This window comes from Zonotrichia leucophrys, chromosome 12, assembly GCF_028769735.1.
Source record: "Zonotrichia leucophrys gambelii isolate GWCS_2022_RI chromosome 12, RI_Zleu_2.0, whole genome shotgun sequence".
Taxonomy (NCBI): Eukaryota; Metazoa; Chordata; class Aves; order Passeriformes; family Passerellidae; genus Zonotrichia; species Zonotrichia leucophrys.
This window is the reverse complement of record NC_088182.1, coordinates 17886506-17907686: the sequence shown is the minus strand read 5'-3', so window position 1 is coordinate 17907686 and position 21181 is coordinate 17886506. Positions and strand designations below refer to the sequence as shown.

The following is a 21181-nucleotide window of genomic DNA, read 5'->3' as shown; positions in this document are numbered from 1 at the left end:
CCCAACTCCCAAACATGTATTCTTTATTCTGGACTTTCTTCCCTTAATAAATCCATTTTCCCCATGATTAAAATGTCAAGATGTGCCCTCCCTGTCACAGAAAGGTTGTCACAAATCAGATATTTTATTTTCTGCTCTCGCTGAGGGGCATCACTCAAAATCTCAAAATCCACAAACACAACAAAGCACTCAGCACCTTTCCCACCCACCCATGATGCCATTTGTTGCTTTTTGCTGATATTCCACTGAGTTTTGCTTACCTGACAACTTTTGTGCCATTTCGAATGATTTGGACATCAACTGCATAATTGCCATCAGCATGGGCTATCAAGTTGATTTCTGAAAATTCTGCCTGTGAAGAAAAGGCTCCTGTTAGTCAGTCTGGTTTATTTTACCTTTATTTTCCAACTCTCCTTATTTTCAGCATCAGGGCCTGAGGTGCTGAGAATCTACATTTGAAATAAAATGAGCACCAAGAGGGCATTGATCCAGCAGCATTTGTCACATTTCAAAAGGTTTTAATCCAAAGAGAGCAAAAGGTAAAAAAAAAATGTTGTGGAAATGGATTGTGGGGCAGTAGCAAGTGGATTTACTCCTCCATGTCTGCACAGAAATGTAGAGATTATATATATTATATATATTTATATATTATATTATATATATATGATACAGGGAAATGTAGGGATTATATATTATATATATCTATATATTGTATTATATATATATATGATATAAGGAAATGTAGGGATTATATACATTATATATTATGTTATATTATGTCATATTATATTATGTTATGTTATATTATATATTATATATTATATATTATATATTATATATTATATATTATATATTATATATTATATTATATATTATATATTATATATTATATAAAATTATGTTTATATATTATGATATTTATATGTCATATAAATATATACTATATATTATATTAAATGCTATAATATAAAATAAGTACTATAATATAAAAACAACACTATAACATAAAAATAATTACTATAATGTAAAATATTATAGTATTTAATACTATATAAAAATACTAAATTATAAATACTATAATATAAAAAGATAATAAGTGCTATAAAATAAATACTACATAATAAATATATAGTAAATATATAATAAATATAATAATAATATATTCATTATTATATATAATATAATATAATATAATATAATATAATATAATATAATATAATACATAATGCATAATACATAATACATAACAAATATAATGATAATAATGTAATAAATCATATCTAATAAAGAATATATATAATATGTAATAATAATATAATAAATACTATAAAAATAAATGTTATAATAAATAATACTGTTATAATACAATAATACAATAAATGGTATTAGCAGCAGGACACTGCAGTGGTTGCTTTTTGTAGCTGATGAGTAACAAAAGGATTTGTGTTACTCATCAGCTACAAAAACTTGCAGAGTGTCTCTGATTAAATTCTAGCAGCACAGGAAGGGAATTCCAGGTTTACAGAAAACCACCCGAAAAATGCAAAAAAACCCCATAAAAATACCCCAAATTAAGCCTGAAATCATCCAAAATCACCCCAAAAGCCCCATCAGGAGCTGGATGACCTGGCCAGGGAGGGTGAGTGACCCAAAATCACCCCAAATTAACCCAAAATCAACCTGAAATACCCCAAAAAGCAAAAAAAGAACCCTCTCTAAAAGCAGACAAAACAACTCAAGGACTGATGCTTTGTACAGCAGCATCTATTTGAACAATTCAAGACTCAAAAGCAATGAAAAGATTTCTTTAAATCCCAAGTTTCAGCTTAAATAAAATAGTTATAATTCTAGTGCACCCTAAATTATATATCCATGTGTATTCCTATTTATTATTGATTTTTTTTAAATAAATAGTGCATCCTAAATGATATCTCCATGCCTATTCCTATTTATTATGGATTTTTTTTTTTATAAATAGTCCACCCTAAATTATATCTCCGTATATTCTTATTTATCGTAGATTTTTTTTTAAACCCTCATAAGCCAGGACTGCACCCAGAGCACATTTCTGTTCCTGAGTGGGGAATTGGTGATACAGAACTGCCACAAGTAATTCACGGAGTGTCTGGGAACTTCACAGTCTCCAGGCAACAGCTCCTGAATACGAGAGGTTTCTCATGCTGTGAAAATTACGGTGAAAATCCCCTCAGAAGAGCCCATTTTGGGTGCCAAAAATGGGCTGGTGTGGTTTAACCCCAGCTGGAAGCTCAGCCCCACACCCAGAGGGTAAAAATGGGAAAAAATTATAATTTTTTACCCAGCAGAAGGGTAAAAGTGGGAAAACTGTGGGGTGGGATGAACAGAATTCACAGCCAAAGCTGTGAGTGGAAACATAGGAAACCAACATCCCAGCAGATCCAGGGGAAAAAAATCAACTTTGCCCCAGCCCAAACCTTCAAATTTCCTTAATTGTGAGGGGTTTGGGGCAAAAAGATTGTGAATATTTCTGTACACGAATGCACAGAGAACATGGAATCATTGAGGTTGGAAAAGCCCTCTCAGATAATCTCCAACATCATTAATCCAAGGCCAAACCCTGTCCCCAAGTGCCACATGCACAGAGCTTTTAAATCCCCTCAGGGAGGGATTACACACATTTATTAAATATATGTGTTTCTATAAATGCACAGATATAAAAATAAAAATATAAAAATAAATTATATATATTATATATATAAAAATAACATATTATCATCTAATAGTATATCATATCTATCTATCTATATTATATATATCATATCTATATCTATATCTATATCTATATCTATATCTATATCTATATATCTATATCTATATCTATATCTATATCTATCTATATCTATATAATCTATCTATCTATCTATAAAATATATAAATATAAAAAATATAAAAATAACATTCAGGCTAAGCCAGTTACCTGTTCCACCTTTATGTCATACTCTCCATGGACCTTTTTTCCACGAAAAGCCTTGGCCCTGCAGGGAAAAAAAAAAAAAGGAGAGAAAATCAAGGATGTATTTATCTGTAATCAGTGTCTATTGAAAACTTCCTGTACTGCCTTCAATGTCCTGAAAACACACAAATATATTTTATATTAAATAAATATATTTTATATGAAATCTACCTGTTGCACATGCAAAATTCCCCTTCTTTGCCACCCTTGTATTCTTCACCCCTTCCCACAATATTTTGTAATAAAAGCAGGATGTGATTTCCAGCACTGAGGTGAAAATGCACAGAAATGATGAAACACCAGAAGTACAGCTTTCACAGCTGGTAAACAATATAAAAAAATCCTATTAAACAGGTAGAATATTCCCCTCAAAGTCAACAGTGGCAGTGGAAATTCATTTCCCTGTGCACAACTTCCTAACAGCCGCTCACATTCATCTTTATCCACATATTTCAATTAGAAAAACTGGTTTATTGGGAATAAACCAGTGCTTAGAAACTTTCCATTGTTTTTAAAGTGTCAGAGAACTGTAGACTACTATATTTCATATTAGAACTCATTTAGAAAAACTGGTTTATTGGGAATAAACCAGTGCTTAGAAACTTTCTATTGTTGTTGAAGTGTCAGAGAACTGGAGACTGCTGTTGTCAGATATTTGAGTGTCTGCTTGGGTTCCTAATCAATTTTCCTTCCTCTCTACTGACTTGGTATGAAATAATTAATGTGAAGGAGAGTTTATGGGCAATTATTATGCACCAGGGTTTCTGGGATAAAACAGAATTCACTGCTCCAGGCCTTGCAAACACATTCCTGCAGGAATCCATCCCTTGTATCCCTCAGGCTGAATGTGTCTGCTTTGGACTAAAGGAGAATTTCAACAAAAAAAGATAAATCTGTTGATAAAAAGGAATTGTTCTGACACTGATCTTGTTGAAGGAACATGGGATCAGCCTCTCTGTGCTTCCTTTGCTCAAGCCAAAGCTTAGGGTGCCTTCCCTGCTTTTTTCTTGTGCAAGGAAAAAATCACTGCACAATTCAAAACCTGAACAGCACAGAACATCACCTCAAGTGTTAAAGGAGAGCAGCTTTGTGCATTTCATCAAACAAAATGCATCAAACAAAGTGCATCCAATGCATTGCATCTAACGAAATGCTGCTGTTTTTAATGAAATCTACCTCCCCAATGAAAGCAATAGCAATACCTATATTAATAATTTATTTCTGCTGTGATCCAGAAGAATTTCACCACTGGTTTGAACAGTGGATAAACAAAATTTCTTAATAATCAAATGTAAACCCTGCCTTGGGCAGCATTTCATAAACAATAAGGGTATTTCTTAAGGATATTTCTTAAGGATATGGATAATGGATGGTAGAAGGGTTTATACTGAAATCACATAGTAAAATATTGCCCAACCATTAATTCTGTATAAACATGCAATGGGAGAGAAGGAAACAAAGAAAAAAGCATTTGTATTATTATTTTGTTAACTGTATTCTTGCAATAAATACACAGGAAAGATGAAGTTTGAAATCCATTGTTCTGTTCTAGGAGGTGCACACTCATTTAGTGTTACCAAATATTTATGCCCATAGTAAAAGTAGAAGTTAAATATAAACCTAATTTACAGAAATACCATTAACCACTTGTTTATATTTCCAAATTTATTTTGGAATCCCTTAAGAGGAATGTGAGCATCACCCCTTGGAAGCTTTGGGGATTCTGGATGTGTTTTATGGGAAAAGCCAGGGATCTGCCTCAGGAGGAGAGCACCCAGCTCACATCCACAGACAACTTTAACGCCCCTCTGAAAAACTAAACATTCACCACTGCAAAAAATACCTAAAATTCCAGTTCTGGTCCCCATGAGTTTAACAGCTGGCAGCAGGATGAGCTCCTGGGTTTTATGTCTGGTGCAGAAACAGGTGAGGGAAGTGCATTACTGGACATCACATGATACATTTAATTTAAATATAATTATCTTGGCCACATTATAGTGAAGCTGCCTCTTGGAAAACCAGTTTAAATACTCGGTTTCTTAAAATTTAAATGGTAATTATACAGAGATTAAACCTCCCCCAAAAGCTGCCCTGACACATATCGGGAACTGGCAGCTCTGAGAGAAGGAATGGAGCTGGGAAAGCACAGAGAGCCCAGGACTGACCCTGCTGCTCTCTACTCCAAGAATGTGTTGGTGAGATAACCAAAACACTCATTAGCTGTTAATTAGTGAGATGCTATTCCTCTAAATTCAATCTCTCTGCTCGAACATGAGGCAATCTCCAAAGAGCTAAACTCTGGCATGATTCACATTTCAACAAATGACTTCAGCTTTGAAAATAAACAGGAGCAGTGAGGACTGGAGTTAAGCAATCTGAGGCTTGAAAACAAATCTGACATTCAATCATTTCAAGAAAATCAATTTTGCAGCAGCTTTAGCCAACAGCTTTCATGAAAATGTATAATATTCCACAATATTCTCCAAATGTTGAGCCACAGACTGCAGGAATTTATCTTGGTATCTGTTGGAATTCCCTGGTTCCTGGGAATTTCAGACTTTCTGTGTTGACTGACCCCAGGAGAACACTGCACTGACCTGAGGCCATGGAGAAAGCTTCAAAATTAAATGACAGAACTGGGATTATGGGTGTGTAGAGTCAATAACAGTGTGTAATATCATACAGCAGAAAAGTTAGAGTTTAAACTTTTAAAATATAATAATATGTATAAATCAAGACAAAACTTTTAAAAACTAATCCTTCTTCTTCATAAGTTTAAGTAGTATTGTGTAATTAGATTAAAAAACCCACATTGCTAACCACAAGTAATTAGTTATTAAGTTAAAAATAAAATAATTTCAATGTCATGTCTTAATTAAACTGTTTATCCCTAAAAAACCTTATAAAAATGCAACTCCAGTTTTAGTTTGTTAAGGTACTATAAAACTCAGAATTTGTGAAACTATAATATAAATAAAAAGTATTAAACATTTAAATCCAAACAAGGAATACCTTTTTACAGATTACCAAAAAACCCCCAAACCTCCACAGGTATCTCTGAAGAACAACTGAAACTTTCATGACTTGAACATTTCATAACAAAGTCTAAGCATTAGTTAGCATGTGGTTATTATGAAACAGAACCTAGTTTTAATTTTATTTGCTCTACCTTGGAAATCCAGCCATGCCCTGCTTGAGTTATTCCCCATTTGCAACCAAAGAAAGAGGCAGTCCTGTCACAATGACATCCACTACATGCTTATGGTAATTGATTTTATTTTTTACTGAGGGCAGCTGAGGAACGCAATTGTTTGGTGTTATTTATTTCCAGAATTCCCCTCGATTGCAGTCTCAGATTCCTGTTGAGCCCCATTCCTGCTGGCACAGGGAGTGGGATGGCTGTGAGCAGCTCCCAGAGCTGGGCAGGACGGGCCAGCAGCAGTGAAACCAAAAACCAAGCACACCCAAACCAGGGGTGCTCACAGTGACACTGCTCTGCTGTGTGGATGGTTTCTGCATTGTAGGTAAAGAAGAAAAGGAAAAAAAAAATCATAAATCATCCACCTGAAACTCCACCTGGGGAAGGGATGCTGCCCACAGAGGCTGCTCAGAACACCTGAAATATTGATGCATTTCTTGCTGCACAATTCATATTTAAAATTAAAGCACCAGAGAATATGCAGCTGCCACAGAGGCAGCCGGAACTCACTCCACCCACTGAACTTTGCCAAGGACAAGGAATGAGGCAGAGGCATTAAAGGGGGTTCAAAATATATAAATAATAAATCTGATTTATTTCCCTGTTCAGCTACACAGCATCTACCTACAGGTCCACAGTATCTTACTATGCCATGAGACCTGGTTTAATATATATATATATATATATATATATATATATACATATCTCTGTGTGTGCATATATACTGAATATTCACAAATATTCTGTATGTATACATCATATATATATGTGTATATACATACAGAATATTCCCAAATATATATATATATACAAATATATATTTGTATATATATTTGTATATATATTTGTGTATATATATTTGTATATATCTGGTGAATATTCAGAAATATTCTATATGTATATATCATAAATATATATATGTATATATATACAGAGTATTCCCAAATATTCTATATGTGTATATAATATATATATGTGTGTGTATATATATATACAGAATATTTCCAAATATTTTATATGTGTATATCATATATATGTGTGTTTGTGCATATATATACAAAATATTCCCAAATATTCTATATTCTATGTATATATCATATATATGTGTATGTGTATGTATATATATATTATTCCCAAATATTCTATATATAGAGAGTATTCCCAAATATTATATATATCATATGTATGTGTATATATATATACAGAATATTCCCAAATATTTTATATGTCCATATAATATATATATGTATATATACATATACAGAATATTCCCAAATATTATATATTTATATATCGTATATATGTGCATATATATACAGAATATTCCCAAATATATATTTATATATATATATATAAAATATATAAATATAAATATATATATACATACAGAATATTCCCAAATAACTGATTTACTGCAATTATCAGTGAACTCCATGTAAAGGTACTGACAGATAAATGACACAGATCCATCCAGAATTCCATGGACTTTAAAAATGTCTCAGTGACAGGCCAGAAAAAGATGAAGAGGAACAAAATCTTGTCGTCAAGTTAAGATTTCAAGTTGAGCCCAGTCTTCAAGTTCAAATGGGCTTAGAAATAATTTGTTCTTTATCTCAGTTAAAAAAGGCTTTTGTAGATACAGGAAGACCACAAGCTGCTGTTAACAAAACGAGTGCACGATAAGATCTGCACAGCATTTTCATTTTATGGGAATTAAACCCCATCCCACTGACACCAGGGGGGATTTCTGTGTCAGCATCCTTGTGCTCTACGGCTGACAGCACCAACATTTGCTGTGCTTCCTTCGGGAAACTCACCTCTGATCAGGTTATCATGCTTAAATAGAATTAACCACAGTGAATTAAGGCTTTCCTTTATTTACTTGTTCCACATTTCTGCAAAAAAAAAAAAAAGACTGATATGGAACTAAAAATAATCCTGCTTAAAATCTGACAATCTGCATTTAACTGTAAATCTGCACAGCAGGGCCTTTCCTGGCCTGGGACAGCACAGGTGATTCCAGAAGCTTCCATGGCTCACAATTCTGCTTTGCTGCTCATCACCCAGTTGGGTGCAATGCCCTCTCCATGGCAAGGACACAGTCACCCACCACAGGAGGTGACAATTCACAGAAACACCAACTGAAATTTGATTTATTTCGTACATTTTTTCCCCAGCACGCCAGGTAGGACATGACCGATGCGCTTCTTCATCCATCATTTTGAAGGGGAAAATAAACTGCTGATGAAAAAACAACAACAACAAAAAAAAGGTGTTTCTGCCAATATGTCTGAGTCCTCATGGTGTCTGAAATCTCTGCATCAAATATTTCTGTGCCAGAGTTGTCAATCATAACAGATGGGAAAAGAATTATTGGGAGCAAAGCAAAGATTCCTGTCCTGGTGCATCTCAACCCCCACCCCAGGAGGTGACAGTTCACAGAAACACCAACTGAAATTTGATTTATTTCGTACATTTTTTGCCCAGCATGCCAGGTAGGGCATGACTGATGCACTTCTTCACTCTCACTCTATCATTTTGAAGGGGAAAATAAACTGCTGATAAAAAACAACAACAGAAAAAGCTGTTTGTGCCAGTATGTCTGAGTGCTCATGGTGTCTCTGAACCTGAAATCACTGCATCAAATATTTCTACACCGGAGTTGTCAGTCATAACAGATGGAAAGAGAATTACTGGGAGCAAAGGCAAGGATTGCTGTCCTGGTGCATCTCAGCACAATCCTCCCAGCTGGGCTGCCCCTGGCACTGTCCCAGTGAATTCTGCCAGGATTTCTGCACCTCTGAGCTGCCCATTCATAGAGGAACACCAGTGCTGGAACCCTGGAAAATGAGAATTTCAAACTTTCTGTGCTGCCAGGCACTGACCCCCAGGAGAACACTGCACTGACCTGGGTTGTGGAGAAGCTTCCAGAATGGAATGATAGAGCTGGGATTGTGGGTGTGGAGTTTTATTTAAAAGTGTGTAATATCACAGGATGGAAAACTCAGAGTTTAAGGGTTTAAAATATAGCAATATATAAAAAGAAAGATGGAGGTTTTAGGGTGCAGGCTGGTCCTTCTTCTTCACCTTCTTCTTCTTCTTCACCTTCTTCTCCATGGGTTTGGGTGGTTTGTGTAATTGGATAAAAATTCATCATTGCAGCCACAGGTGGTTGGTTATTGGGTTAAAAGTACAAATAATTGAGGTATCATTTCTTAATTGGACAGTTTATCCTTAAAAGGCCTTGTAGAGAGATAGAACTCCATTTTTAGTTTGTTGAAGTGCTGTAGAACTCACAGTTTGTGAGACTGTGACAGAGATAAAACTAATAAACACCTGAGTCCCAACAAGAAATTCCATCTCACACATTTAATCCCATCCCTGGCAAAAAAAAAAAAAAGAAGATAAAACTGCACACAGGAGGGCACAGCCACCCCAGAGCTCACACTGAGCAGAGCAGGAGAGCCCTGCAGGAACCCCTGCTCCTCCTCTGCAGGGATTCCCTGCCCTCCCCTCTGCAGCCTGGAGCAAAGAAATTTGTTAAAAACTTCCTTAAAACTTGCTTAAAACCCAAGCACGAGGGTCCTGCCTGCACCCTCATCCCCTTCCCCGTCCCCTCGCCAGCAATGGCCACACTCCTGAAAAACCACAGTAAACACTCCCCAGTGGAGGATTTCCCTGCCCAAAGAGATCCAGCTCTAAAAACTTATTTAAAAATAACCCATAGCCTAGCTAGAAATGAAGAACACAATTTTATTAAGCAGCAATTATTCCATTTCCCTATCTCGGCTTCACACAGTTCTTGCCAGAAAGGCGGGGAGTTCTTTCACAACAACTTTATTTGTGGCACCTTCAGAGGTTTCCATAACCTCCACCTCAATCCCTTTTTTATTCTCCTAATTCATTGCCAGTCCTTTTTCCTTTTCCCCTTTTTCCTTTTCCCCTTTTTCCTTTTCCCCTTTTTCCTTTTCCCCTTTTTCCCTTTTCCCTTTTTCCTTTTCCCCTTTCCTTTTCCCCTTTCCTTTTCCCCTTTCCTTTTCCCCTTTCCTTTTCCCCTTTCCTTTTCCCCTTTCCTTTTCCCCTTTCCTTTTCCCCTTTCCTTTTCCCCTTTCCTTTTCCCCTTTCCTTTTCCCTTTCCTTTCCTTTCCTTTCCTTTCCTTTCCTTTCCTTTCCTTTCCTTTCCTTTCCTTTCCTTTCCTTTCCTTTCCTTTCCTTTCCTTTCCTTTCCTTTCCTTTCCTTTCCTTTCCTTTCCTTTCCTTTCCTTTCCTTTCCTTTCCTTTCCTTTCCTTTCCTTTCCTTTCCTTTCCTTTTTAACAAGTTCTCCCATCCCTTGGCATGTATCAAACCCCCTTTACTCTGCCCATTTCAACTAAACAGAGCCCTTTTATTCTTTCCATTTTTCATCCTTCCAATCCTTTTTATTCTGGAGGGTTTCTGTCTGTGCCTGAGCAGTGTTTTCACTGGGGATGCAATGCAGAAGAAAGTGCCTCCTACTCCTGAACTGAGATTTTCTGGGTCTTTCAAGCAGCATGCTCAACTGAAAATGCCTCATTTTCTGCCCACTCAAGGCGAAACAAGCCCTCTTTCATGCCCAAACACCAAGTCTGCCTTGCTGCTAATGTCTCAAAATCCCACACCTCCCATTATGTAATATTTACCATTAGCCCATTTCTTCTCTGCAAGATTTATGGTCACGATGTAACTCCTGGGAGCTCCTTTTTTTTTTTTTTTTTCTTGCAAAAGGGATGACAAATGAGTATTTTTAAATGTTCATTCCCTCACCAGCAGAAGACCCAATATGTGATGTAACATATTCTAACCTTTTCCAAATCTGTTAGACTCATTAGGGCTGCTACTACACTTTCCCAGGGCTGGGGTCATAAAAATATTTTGTACTCATGAGATGAACAGAAAGTTCCAACTTTTCTACAGGAAAACACTGCCAGCCAAATTACGAAATATTACAGCTCTGAATCCAGCTTTTATTGCTGCTCAAGCCTCAATCTGCACCTTCTGCCCTGAACTCCTTATCTCCTGGAGCAAATAATCCAAGATAAAGTAACAAATTATGGCATTTCCCTACCAGCTAAGTGGTCCATCCTTTCCATTTCATCTGCTGATAACCCAGATAAAAGAGCACAAACAGTTATTGAGCAATCCTGTTCAGAAAGGAAGACACATCAACTTGAATAAATGGCAAAACTGTCCCACAGAGCAGCCCCTGGGAATAGTTTGTGACAGGGAAAAACCCAAACCAGCTAGGAAAATAACCAAAAGGTAGGTTAGTTTATTTTTTCTAATTGAAGTAAAGAAAATTCAGTGAACCTGAGGACTTTACAGATAATTTATGGCAACATTTGAAAAGCCAGATAAACCAGCATGGGGTGAAAGAGCCTCTGAGACTGAATCCAGTCCATTTTTTCATCAGAAATGCATCTGCATTTTAATTTTTCTATTTATACCGAGTTCTCCAAGGTGTTTCAGATGTTTCTCAGGAAGATGTGAGACTCTCTGAGGTAAATTTGAGTAATTTATGCCTGGAGAGACGACAGTGTCACTCCATATACAACGTGCTGCTCTAGGAACATTGTTTGAAATTTCACCTTTGAGGATCCTGAATTTAACACAGAAACTGCATCTTAAAAACCTCTCTGAGGCTCTGAATGAAGCACTCAAAGGGAGGAAAGAAACAGGGGGAAGATGCAAGGCATGCACTGCCACTCACATCACAGTACAGGAACACTTGAGGCCCCATTTGAACAAAAAGCCCAAATAATTGATGCAAAACAGCATTTTATGTTTCAGTTTTCTTTGTCACGCAGCTGAAATTTATGTTTTTATGTTTATACTTAATACAATCACGTGCTGCCCTGGTTTTTGGGGATTTTTTTTGAGTGGAGCAATCAGAATACCTCATTTTGGTTTCTGAGGAAGGAAAGGAGTTCATGGCTTTTGCTGCCCTCTCCTGTAGGAAGAAATGCAGATGAGATTGGCCAAAAATGGTTTCCAATCCCTGGGAAACAGCTCCATGGTCAAAGTCCTGAATTTCCTGCTCTGAGGGACCTGCCCAGGTGTCAGCCCCTCTTGGGCAGCACTCACAGGGAGGAGGTGCATGGAAATATTGGGAATATTTCAGTGCCTGCCTGTGCTCAGGGATGGGTGATGGGCACCAAAGCCATGAACCTAACTCACAAATTGCTTAAATCCACCAGGAAAAGCACATTAACAGAGCAGTCAGAACATTCTTGATGTGTTTCATGCAGCATTAGCAAAAATCATAATGAAATTAATCATTGCCGTCCCCATGGATTAAATTACTGCTAATTGCTGATGTTGTCTGTGATACTCTGCTATTTGCAGGTGAATTAATGAATATTTCAAGGTGGGCTCTTTTCTAATTCATACACAGAGTTTCCATTGGTTTCATGAGTCTCCTGTGACTCTAAATGTGGATCTGGGTGGTATTTCCAGTGCAGTTTCCCCTCCTCGAGGGAAGGAGGATTTCACACACTGGGCTAAGCAGAAAACACAAAGAATTTATCAGTTCTTATGAAGAATGAGCCTCAGAGACACGCATCTCCAGAGAAAAGTCCAGAATGCTGCCACAAAAACTCAATTACCCCACAATTCTCACGTTCCAGTAGCCACGGGAATTACATTGTACAGATAATTCTCTGTGCAAATGGATACCAAGAAAGCAGAAAATGTTTTTGCCAGTATCACCTTTTCATGGTTTTTAAGCTTCCCAAGTGTGTTAGAGAACTAAACTCACCACCTTGTAGTTCAATATTACACCTTGAAATACAATCACATCATTTTGTCTGTACTTCAAAAACCCATGCTTGGTTTATTGATTTCAATATTCTCTAAAAAGCCAAATAACCAAGGGCCTGTGTTTTGAGGGTTTTTTCAGCTTCTCACTACAGATTAGGGAACAACAGAATTTTCCAGTACTGCTGGTTTGTGAGCTGTGTTTTACACAACAATAAACTGGCATCCAAATATTGCTCCAGACATGACATTACATCCCTTCCTCAGGTGAGCCTGGCCTTGGGAAAATGGATTTTAAAAATTCCTGCACAGGAACAGCCCATAAAGCTCAAAGCCAGGAAAATCTGCTGGAATCTGTAAAAACAGATGAATGTGAATTTCACACAGCTCTGAGCCCAGGGTGCCCAGGGGATGAACTGGAGCCAGCCCAGCTCATCCTGTGGGATTCACCAGTGGTGCCCCAGGAGATGAACAGGAACCAATCTCATCCTGGGGGATGAGATCCTGGAGAGGATCTGGTCCTACTCAGCTCATCCTTTGGGATTCACCCAGGGTCCATGAGGAGATGAACTGGAACCAACTTCATCCTTTGGGATTCACCCAGGGTGCCCAGGAGATGAACTGGAGCCAGCCCAGCTCATCCTGTGTGATCCACCTGTGGTACCCAAGGAGATGAACTGGAACCAACCTGATCCTGGGGGATGTACCCATGGTGCCACTGGACCCACTCTCCCCATCCTTGGGGTTCACCATGGTTCCCCTGAAGATGAACTGGACTTATCCACCTCATCCTTTGGGATTCACCCATGGTGCCCCAGGAGATGAACAGGACCCACCCAGCTCATCCTGTGGGATTCACCCAAGGTCCCTGAGGAGATGAACTGGACCTACCAACCTCATCCTGTGGGATTCACTCATGGCCCCTGAGGAGATGGACTGGAACCAACCTCATCCTGGGTGATGCAGCCAGGGTGCCAAGGAGATGAACTGGACCCACTCTCCCCATCCCTGGGATTCACCATGGTTCCCCTGAAGATGAACTGGCCTTATCCACCTCATCCTGTGGGATTCACCCATGGTGCCCCAGGAGATGAACTGGACCCAACCTCATCCTGTGGGATCCATCCATAGTGTCCCAGGAGATGAACAGGACCCGCCCAGCTCATCCTGTGGGATTCTCCTGGGATTCACCCAGGATGCCAAGGAGATGAACTGGACCCACTCTCCCCATCCTTGGGATTCACCTGTGGTCCCTGAGGAGATGAAGTGGTCCCAAGCTCATCCTGGGGGATGCAACCATGGTGCCCCAGGAAATGAACTGAACCCACTCAGCTTGTACTGTGGGATTCACCTGTGGTGCCAAGGAGATGAACGGGACCCAGCCCAGCTCATTCTGTGGGATCCATCCATAGCCCCCCAGGAGAGGAGCTGGATCCAGCCCAGCTCATCCTTTGGGATTCACCCAGGCACCCAGGAGTTGAACTGGACCCACCTACCCCATCCTCTGGGATTGACCCATGGTCCCTGAGGAGATGAACTGGTGCCAAGGCACCTTATTCTGTGGGATTCACTCATGGCCCCCCAGGAGATGAACTGGTCCCATTCAGCTCATTCTGGAGGATTCACCCCTGGTCCCCGAGGAGATGAACTGGAACCAACCTCATCCTGGGTGATGCAGCCAGGGTGCCCTTGGTTCTGAACTGCTCCCACTCAGCTCATTCTGGAGGAGTCACCCATGGTCCCCGAGGAGATGAACTGGTCCCACCTACTCCATCCTGTGGGATTCACCTGTGATGAACTGGACCCAGTCCATGTCATCCTGTGGGATTCACCCATGGTGCCCCAGGAGATGAACTGGAACCAGCCCAGCTCATCCTGTGGGATTCACCCAAGGTCCCTGAGGAGATGAACTGGATCCAGCCCAGCTCATCCTTTGGGATTCACCCAGGTGCCCAGGAGTTGAACTGGACCCACCTACACCATCCTCTGGGATTGACCCGTGGTCCCTGAGGAGATGAACTGGTGCCAAAGCACCTCATTCTGTGGGATTCACTCATGGCCCCCCAGGAGATGAACTGGAACCAACCTCATCCTGGGTGATGCAGCCAGGGTGCCCTCGGAGGTGAACTGCTCCCACTCAGCTCATCCTCTGGGATTCACCCATGGTCCCCCAGGAGATGAACTGGAGCCAGCCCACCCCATGCCGTGGGATTCATCCAGGGTGCCCCAGGAGCTGCACAGGGCTGTGGTCCCCTCCTTGGTCACCCCCAAGGCTGCAGCCCGCCCCTGGCCCCTCAGGACAAGGGGTGGGAATGCCTTTCCCACGGAGGAGCTGCCATTTGGCAGAGCCCCCCAGAGCAGCCCTGGTTATGTAAGAGCCCAGGCTGGGCTGGTTACTGGTAAATATTTTCACTTGTGAATTTATGACTCTGGGCAAGCAGGATCCTCCCAGCCTGCAAACAATAACAGCCCTCAGAGGGAGAATGTGTTCCTGATTATTCCACAGTAATCCTGCTGGGACACAAACCCAGGATGTGTTGAAAAGCTCTTGGAGCTGGAGACCCAGGGTGTCCATCCTGCGCGTTTAGGGAAGGGAAGGCTGCTGCTGTCAGCCTGCTTTGCTACTGCCTCCACACGAATTAGTGTGCAGCTCCAGCAGACACTGATCCCAGGCAGCTCTCCTATCAAACTCCCACACAATGGCACTCTGCCAGTTCCCTCTCAAATCCTTCTCTTTCTCATCTGTGAGCAGGGAAGAAACTAGAGCACACAAAATGAGCAAGTAGCGCCCAAGATCCCAACAGCACAAGCAAAAGAAAATTCACAGGATTCAAAGAAAATTCACAAGGATTCGCAGACACGGCCATTAATTTTTTTAAAAGCAAGTCCATGAATCTTTGTGACTACTTTTGAAGGATTTTCTATCTTTTCTCCTCTTCTCCTCTTTCACTTTAGAGGTTCTTTCTTACCCCCAGGAGTTTTTATGACTTTTTGAACCAGCCCCTATTTCCCATAGCAACCAGAACACACCTGGTGAGCTTTGCACTCATTAACTTCATTGCAAGCTCCTGCACTCTGAGTTTCTCCATTCTCATTAATTAATTACCCTGTTCCACTGCCCAGCAGCTAATTAAAAACAATAAAAATTGCCCTGTTGAGTTGCAGACAGAATCTGAAGTATTATTATGTTTTGTTTTGAGGCTATTTTTAAGATTTCTTATTAGTGGATCTCTATTTTTTTTATAATCCAACCATAATATGCACTGATTGTGAAGAAAAAAAAAGGGACAGATTCCTTTATGAAGATTTAAGGGCAACCAAAACAAATTTTAATAAAGGTTTTTGTGTTTATGGGCATTTCTCCTAAATGCATTTCACATTCTGTCAGCTCAGCCAGGATCACCCAAGAGAGAAATCCTGCATTTCTTTAGAGGATTTTGCATCTCCAGCCATTTCAGACTCACTGGGGTACCCAGGCCACCTCTTTTCCAGGAAAGGGAAGCAGAGCAAACCAAGATCCATTGCTGCCAGGTGTGTTTTTAGGGAATAACCAGTTTTTGGAGCGAGTTTGAGCTCCTGCCCCTTGCCAGGCTGGTCCCAGCTCCATCCAGTCCAGCACTGCCATCTGCCGGGAGCTGCAGCTCTGCGAAATCACTGCCAAAACCACCCAAATCTGGATGCTTTCACCCATTTGTCCACCTAATTGCTAATTAAAAAGCAATGGTGGTTTAATTTTAAACCGAATTATTAATCGCTGTAAATAAAACCGGAGCAAACAAAGGAAATTTGATCAGTAATTTCCATCCATTCACCATTGAGCTCTGATTCTGCAAGGTTTCAGAGGGAAAGGGAAGAGCTCAGGTATTTTCTCAGCTGGAATTTAGATCAAAATTAAGAAAAGAATTCATCACAATCCAAGCTGCAGTGAGGCTTCCACAAGACACACGGGTACAGAGCTAGAATGGACCAAAATCCATCTCCACCTTCCGATTTTACATTTTACCTCAGTTTGAGAGACGGAAAAATTCAAAAATATATTGAAAACCCCATTAATTAATAGTTATTTAATAAAATAATATTAACTAGATTAGATTTCCTAAAGTTTTCTTAATTCCATCAGAGTAAATCTCACTTTTTAAATTATGCCAGGTGTGGAGAGCCTGGTCCCTCATTACTGAGGGGACGCCTGGGCCTGCCCTGGCTGGGGGACAGCTCCAGGGAAACTCCACTTTGGACAGGAAAATCTCTATATTGAACAGGAAAAACTCCATATTGGGCCGGAAAGACTCCACACTGGGCAGGAAAAAACTCCACATTGGGCAGGGAGGGGTGGAGGCAAAGCAAAGTGGAGCCTTGTGCTCAGAAATGAACACAAGACAGGTCTAGATGCTGAAAAAAGACAAAGAAAATGGGGAAATTCTCAGTTTATGAGGACTTTTTTGCATCACTCATCCCAAAGAAAGAAGAGGAAACATGGCCATTAGGTATCTACACAGGCAATAAAGAATTCAGCAAAGTTACCCAGTTTCCATCATTTGTAAGAGACTAATTCTTAATTTTAAGTGTCCTCATCTTGCCAGCAGCCCTCAGTGACAGCCAGGACAGCTGGGGACAGTGACACATTGATGGCTTATATAGTAATAATGGCTTATTATAGTAATTAATGTTTATATACATTAATTATTATAATAACATATTAATAACAATACCTTATGTACTTCACTATATGCAACAATCAAGAAACAAAATCATATTTTTTTTTTCCACTCAAGACAGAGGGGGAAATGTGGGAAATGGATTTGTAGGAAATTCTCAAAGCCTGACACAAAACTCACATACCATACATTTGTATACAAACCTTAAGATAAAAAATACTGACCTAAAAATACTAGATTAAGACAAACAATCTAGAAGAAATACTAGAAATATTAGTTTAAGACAAATAATCTAGTAGAAATACTATAGATTAAGACAAATATTGTTGAGAGAGAAATAGAACTAGAAACAAGTTTCAAAAGATAGCCTTGCAAATAAGACTGGATACTTTAGAGAAATAGAACTATATATTACGTTATAGTAAGACCCATAAAAATTAATTTTAGATAATTAACTTTAAAACATTTACAGTAGAGTGTGACAAAAACTACTAAGCCAAAAAAATGCTTATGATATATTATAATTAAGAAATAGTTAACTTCTAATTGTAATAGCATGAATTGTAACATCTACGTTGTCTCACCCTTCACGTGATAATAAAAAGAATAAAAGTTTTTAAAACATCTGTCAGTTACCCCATCTCTAAGTAAAAATAAATAATTCTATTCCAACAAATGGCTGTACCCCTGTTCCTCTCCATCTTCCCTCCTTAGATTTCCCCTAAATTATCCCCAGCAGCCACTCCTCCCCATGGCAGGACAGTGTGTCCCAAACTATCCAGAGCCCCCACGTCCAGCTCAGAGAGGAACAGAGGGAGGGGAGCAGCTCAGCCCAAAGCTGTGTTGTTCTTTGATGCCTCTGACAGGAACCAGAGGAGCATTATTGCACATTCAGACACAATTCCCAGCTGGAAAAACACCCCAGAAACACTTTATCAGGCAGAAATGGGGCTGTTTTCTGCACTTAGCTGCTGGAGAAGGGATAATTTGGAAGGTTTGGTATTGACTTTTGTCACTGCCATATTTTCTGGAAAAATCCCTTTGCCCAGGAGTTTCTCTTGAGAAGCTGAGAACCCTCAGAGAAAAAGGAAAGCAATTCTTATCTCATTTGCTTCTCCTGTGTTTTGCTGCTTTGGAATGTGGTTGGAGATTGTTTATCCAACAGGTATTTGTTTGATTGGTTTCATGTAAATTGTTTTTACTTATTGGCCAATCATGGTCAGGCTGTGTCAAGGCTCTGGAAAGAATCACAAGTTTTCATTATTATCTTTTAGCCTTCTGTCTGTATCCTTTCTCTATTCTTTAGTATAGTTTAGTATAGATTTAGTATAACATTCTTTTATATAATACAGATAATAAAATAATAAATTAGCCTTCTGAGAACATGGAGTCAGATTCTCAATTCCTCAATGATGGAGGTCTCAGAAAATACCACAGACCTTCCTCTGGGAGGGACAGGCACAGCTCCACAGCCGAGGAAGGGAAGGGTTCAGGTGTGGCGTTGTGAGGGTCCCCAGGACGAGGTGAGAGATGAGAATTTGACTCCAAGTTCTCTGAAGGCTGAGTATTATATTAATTATATTATATTATATTATATTATATTATATTATATCATTACATTACATTACATTACATTACATTACATTACATTACATAATAGAAATGATATACTAAAACTATACTAAAGAAAGAGAAAGGACACAGGCAGAAGGCTGGAAAAGAATGAATAATAAAAACCCATGACAGACTCTCAGAGAGTCCAACACAGCTGGCTGGGATTGGCCATTAATTAAAAACAATTCACATGCTGGGTAAACAATTCTCCAAATCACATTCCAAAGCAGTAAAACAAGGAGAAGCTGAGGCTTCTCATCTTGCCAGGAGAAGAAATCCTGGCAAAGGGATTTTTCAGAAAATATCACCGCGACATTCAGGAACTTTTCTGAATTACAGCTTTTCAGAAACCATCTCCAAAGGCAGCAGGTCAAGGCTGCAACATGTCATCCTTTCCCTACTTGTGTGAATCCCACATTTTGAGCCTCTTTCCCGGATTGACAGCTTGAGGCAAGCAGTGTTTTAAGGGCTCAATTCCAACCCACAATGTTGTGATACTTTGATTAATCTGAGGCATCGCTTGGTTCAGACTCTGCTGAGGGCTTGTTTTGGTGCTATCCCCCACTAAAAGGTATCACAACTTTCTGTCTCATGCCTGGATTCACAGTTTCTTACTCCTTTTCCCTTCTTCCCTCTCGCATATTTAAGAGTTGAGAGCTGGAACCCTTCTCAATCCCAGTGTTTATCCAAGGTTTCCATTTCATTATCACACATACCTTCTTTTTTTTTCCTCATTCTGTAGGCAAGCTCCAGCTCTCATTTTCCTGCAAGACAATCTCAAATTATTTATCCTATTTGCCTTGGATGGAGTAGTCCTGGCAACCAAGTTTAAGCAGACTCCAAGGACTAGTGGTGTCTTGAGATGAAATTCCTCCCTCAAACTCTGCAATATGCTCCTTTCTGAGCACATTAACCTGAACAGATGGGAGCGAGTCTGTGGGCAGGCAAAAGCTGTTAGAGCAAAAACTTCGAATACAAAAAGAAATAATTAAAAAATCTGACTCACAGGCCTGGTAAGAATCACAAGATTGGCATCAGAGATCCCTACATTTTAAGAGGAAACGTGTATTTTAAAGAAAACAGACACATGAGCCTTTATTTTTGTTGCGTGCTTTTGACTCCCCTCAAAGGAGGGGAACCCTGATTTATTTGAAGGGAGAGCTGGGGTCATGATTTGTTTGCAAAAGCTTTAAAAAATTAAAGCTAATTTAGAAAACAACAAAAAGAGAGGTAAGTGGGCACAGTGGAACAAACCCTCCATGGTCTGCTGCTCAGCCTCCCAGCAAAGGCACACAATAAATACCCACAATGATGAGGATTTACATTTTTCAAAGCTGCTCTTCCAAGGATTTAGAGTTTTCTGCACCAAGCCTAATCACACTTCTCCTGGGCTTCTCATTCCCAATGGAATTCACCCCAGAATGAACAGGGCACGTGGACAATTTGTGGAATTATCCACAACGTGATAGTGACGGGATGAAGAGGAGGAGGAGGAGGAGGAGGAAGGAGCTGGGAAGGAAAGGAGCAGGAGAACAAAACAGACCGAAAAGGGATTTTTCTTGCTGCCCAAGAACATTTGTGCTGTCAGTGGAGCAGCAGGAAGGCAGGGACAGGTGAGGACATGGCAGCAGTCGTGGGTGACCTCAAAGAGGCACGGAAATGGATCCACAAAATCCACTTTGGTGCAATTTGCAATTCTCCATAAATAACACTGTTCTACATCCTGTTAGTAATTCCTTTTAATTTTTAAATAGATATATGTATAGAAAGGATCTTTATATATTTTTGTATCTTTAGATCAATGTAAAATATATTTATATATGTATATAAAGGATCTTTATATATTTTTGTATCTTGAGACCAATGTAAAATATATTTCTATATTGTATGTATTTAAATCCCTTTTATATATAAATTTTTATTTATATATAAAAATATTTATATAAATA

The 21181-nt window shown here is 39.3% G+C and overlaps 1 protein-coding gene across 1 annotated transcript in view; it reads right to left on the bottom strand.

The window, feature by feature from the left end:
• The window catches only part of SYN2 (synapsin II), a 191060-nt gene that overhangs the window by 110319 nt on the left and 59560 nt on the right, over positions 1–21181 (bottom strand). Inside the window, exons 2-3 of the mRNA XM_064724417.1 lie at positions 2957–3014; positions 261–352 (exon numbers count right to left, since the gene is read on the bottom strand). Of these exons, the coding sequence (XP_064580487.1) occupies positions 261–352; positions 2957–3014 (150 nt within the window). The remainder of the gene's footprint in view (positions 1–260; positions 353–2956; positions 3015–21181) is intronic.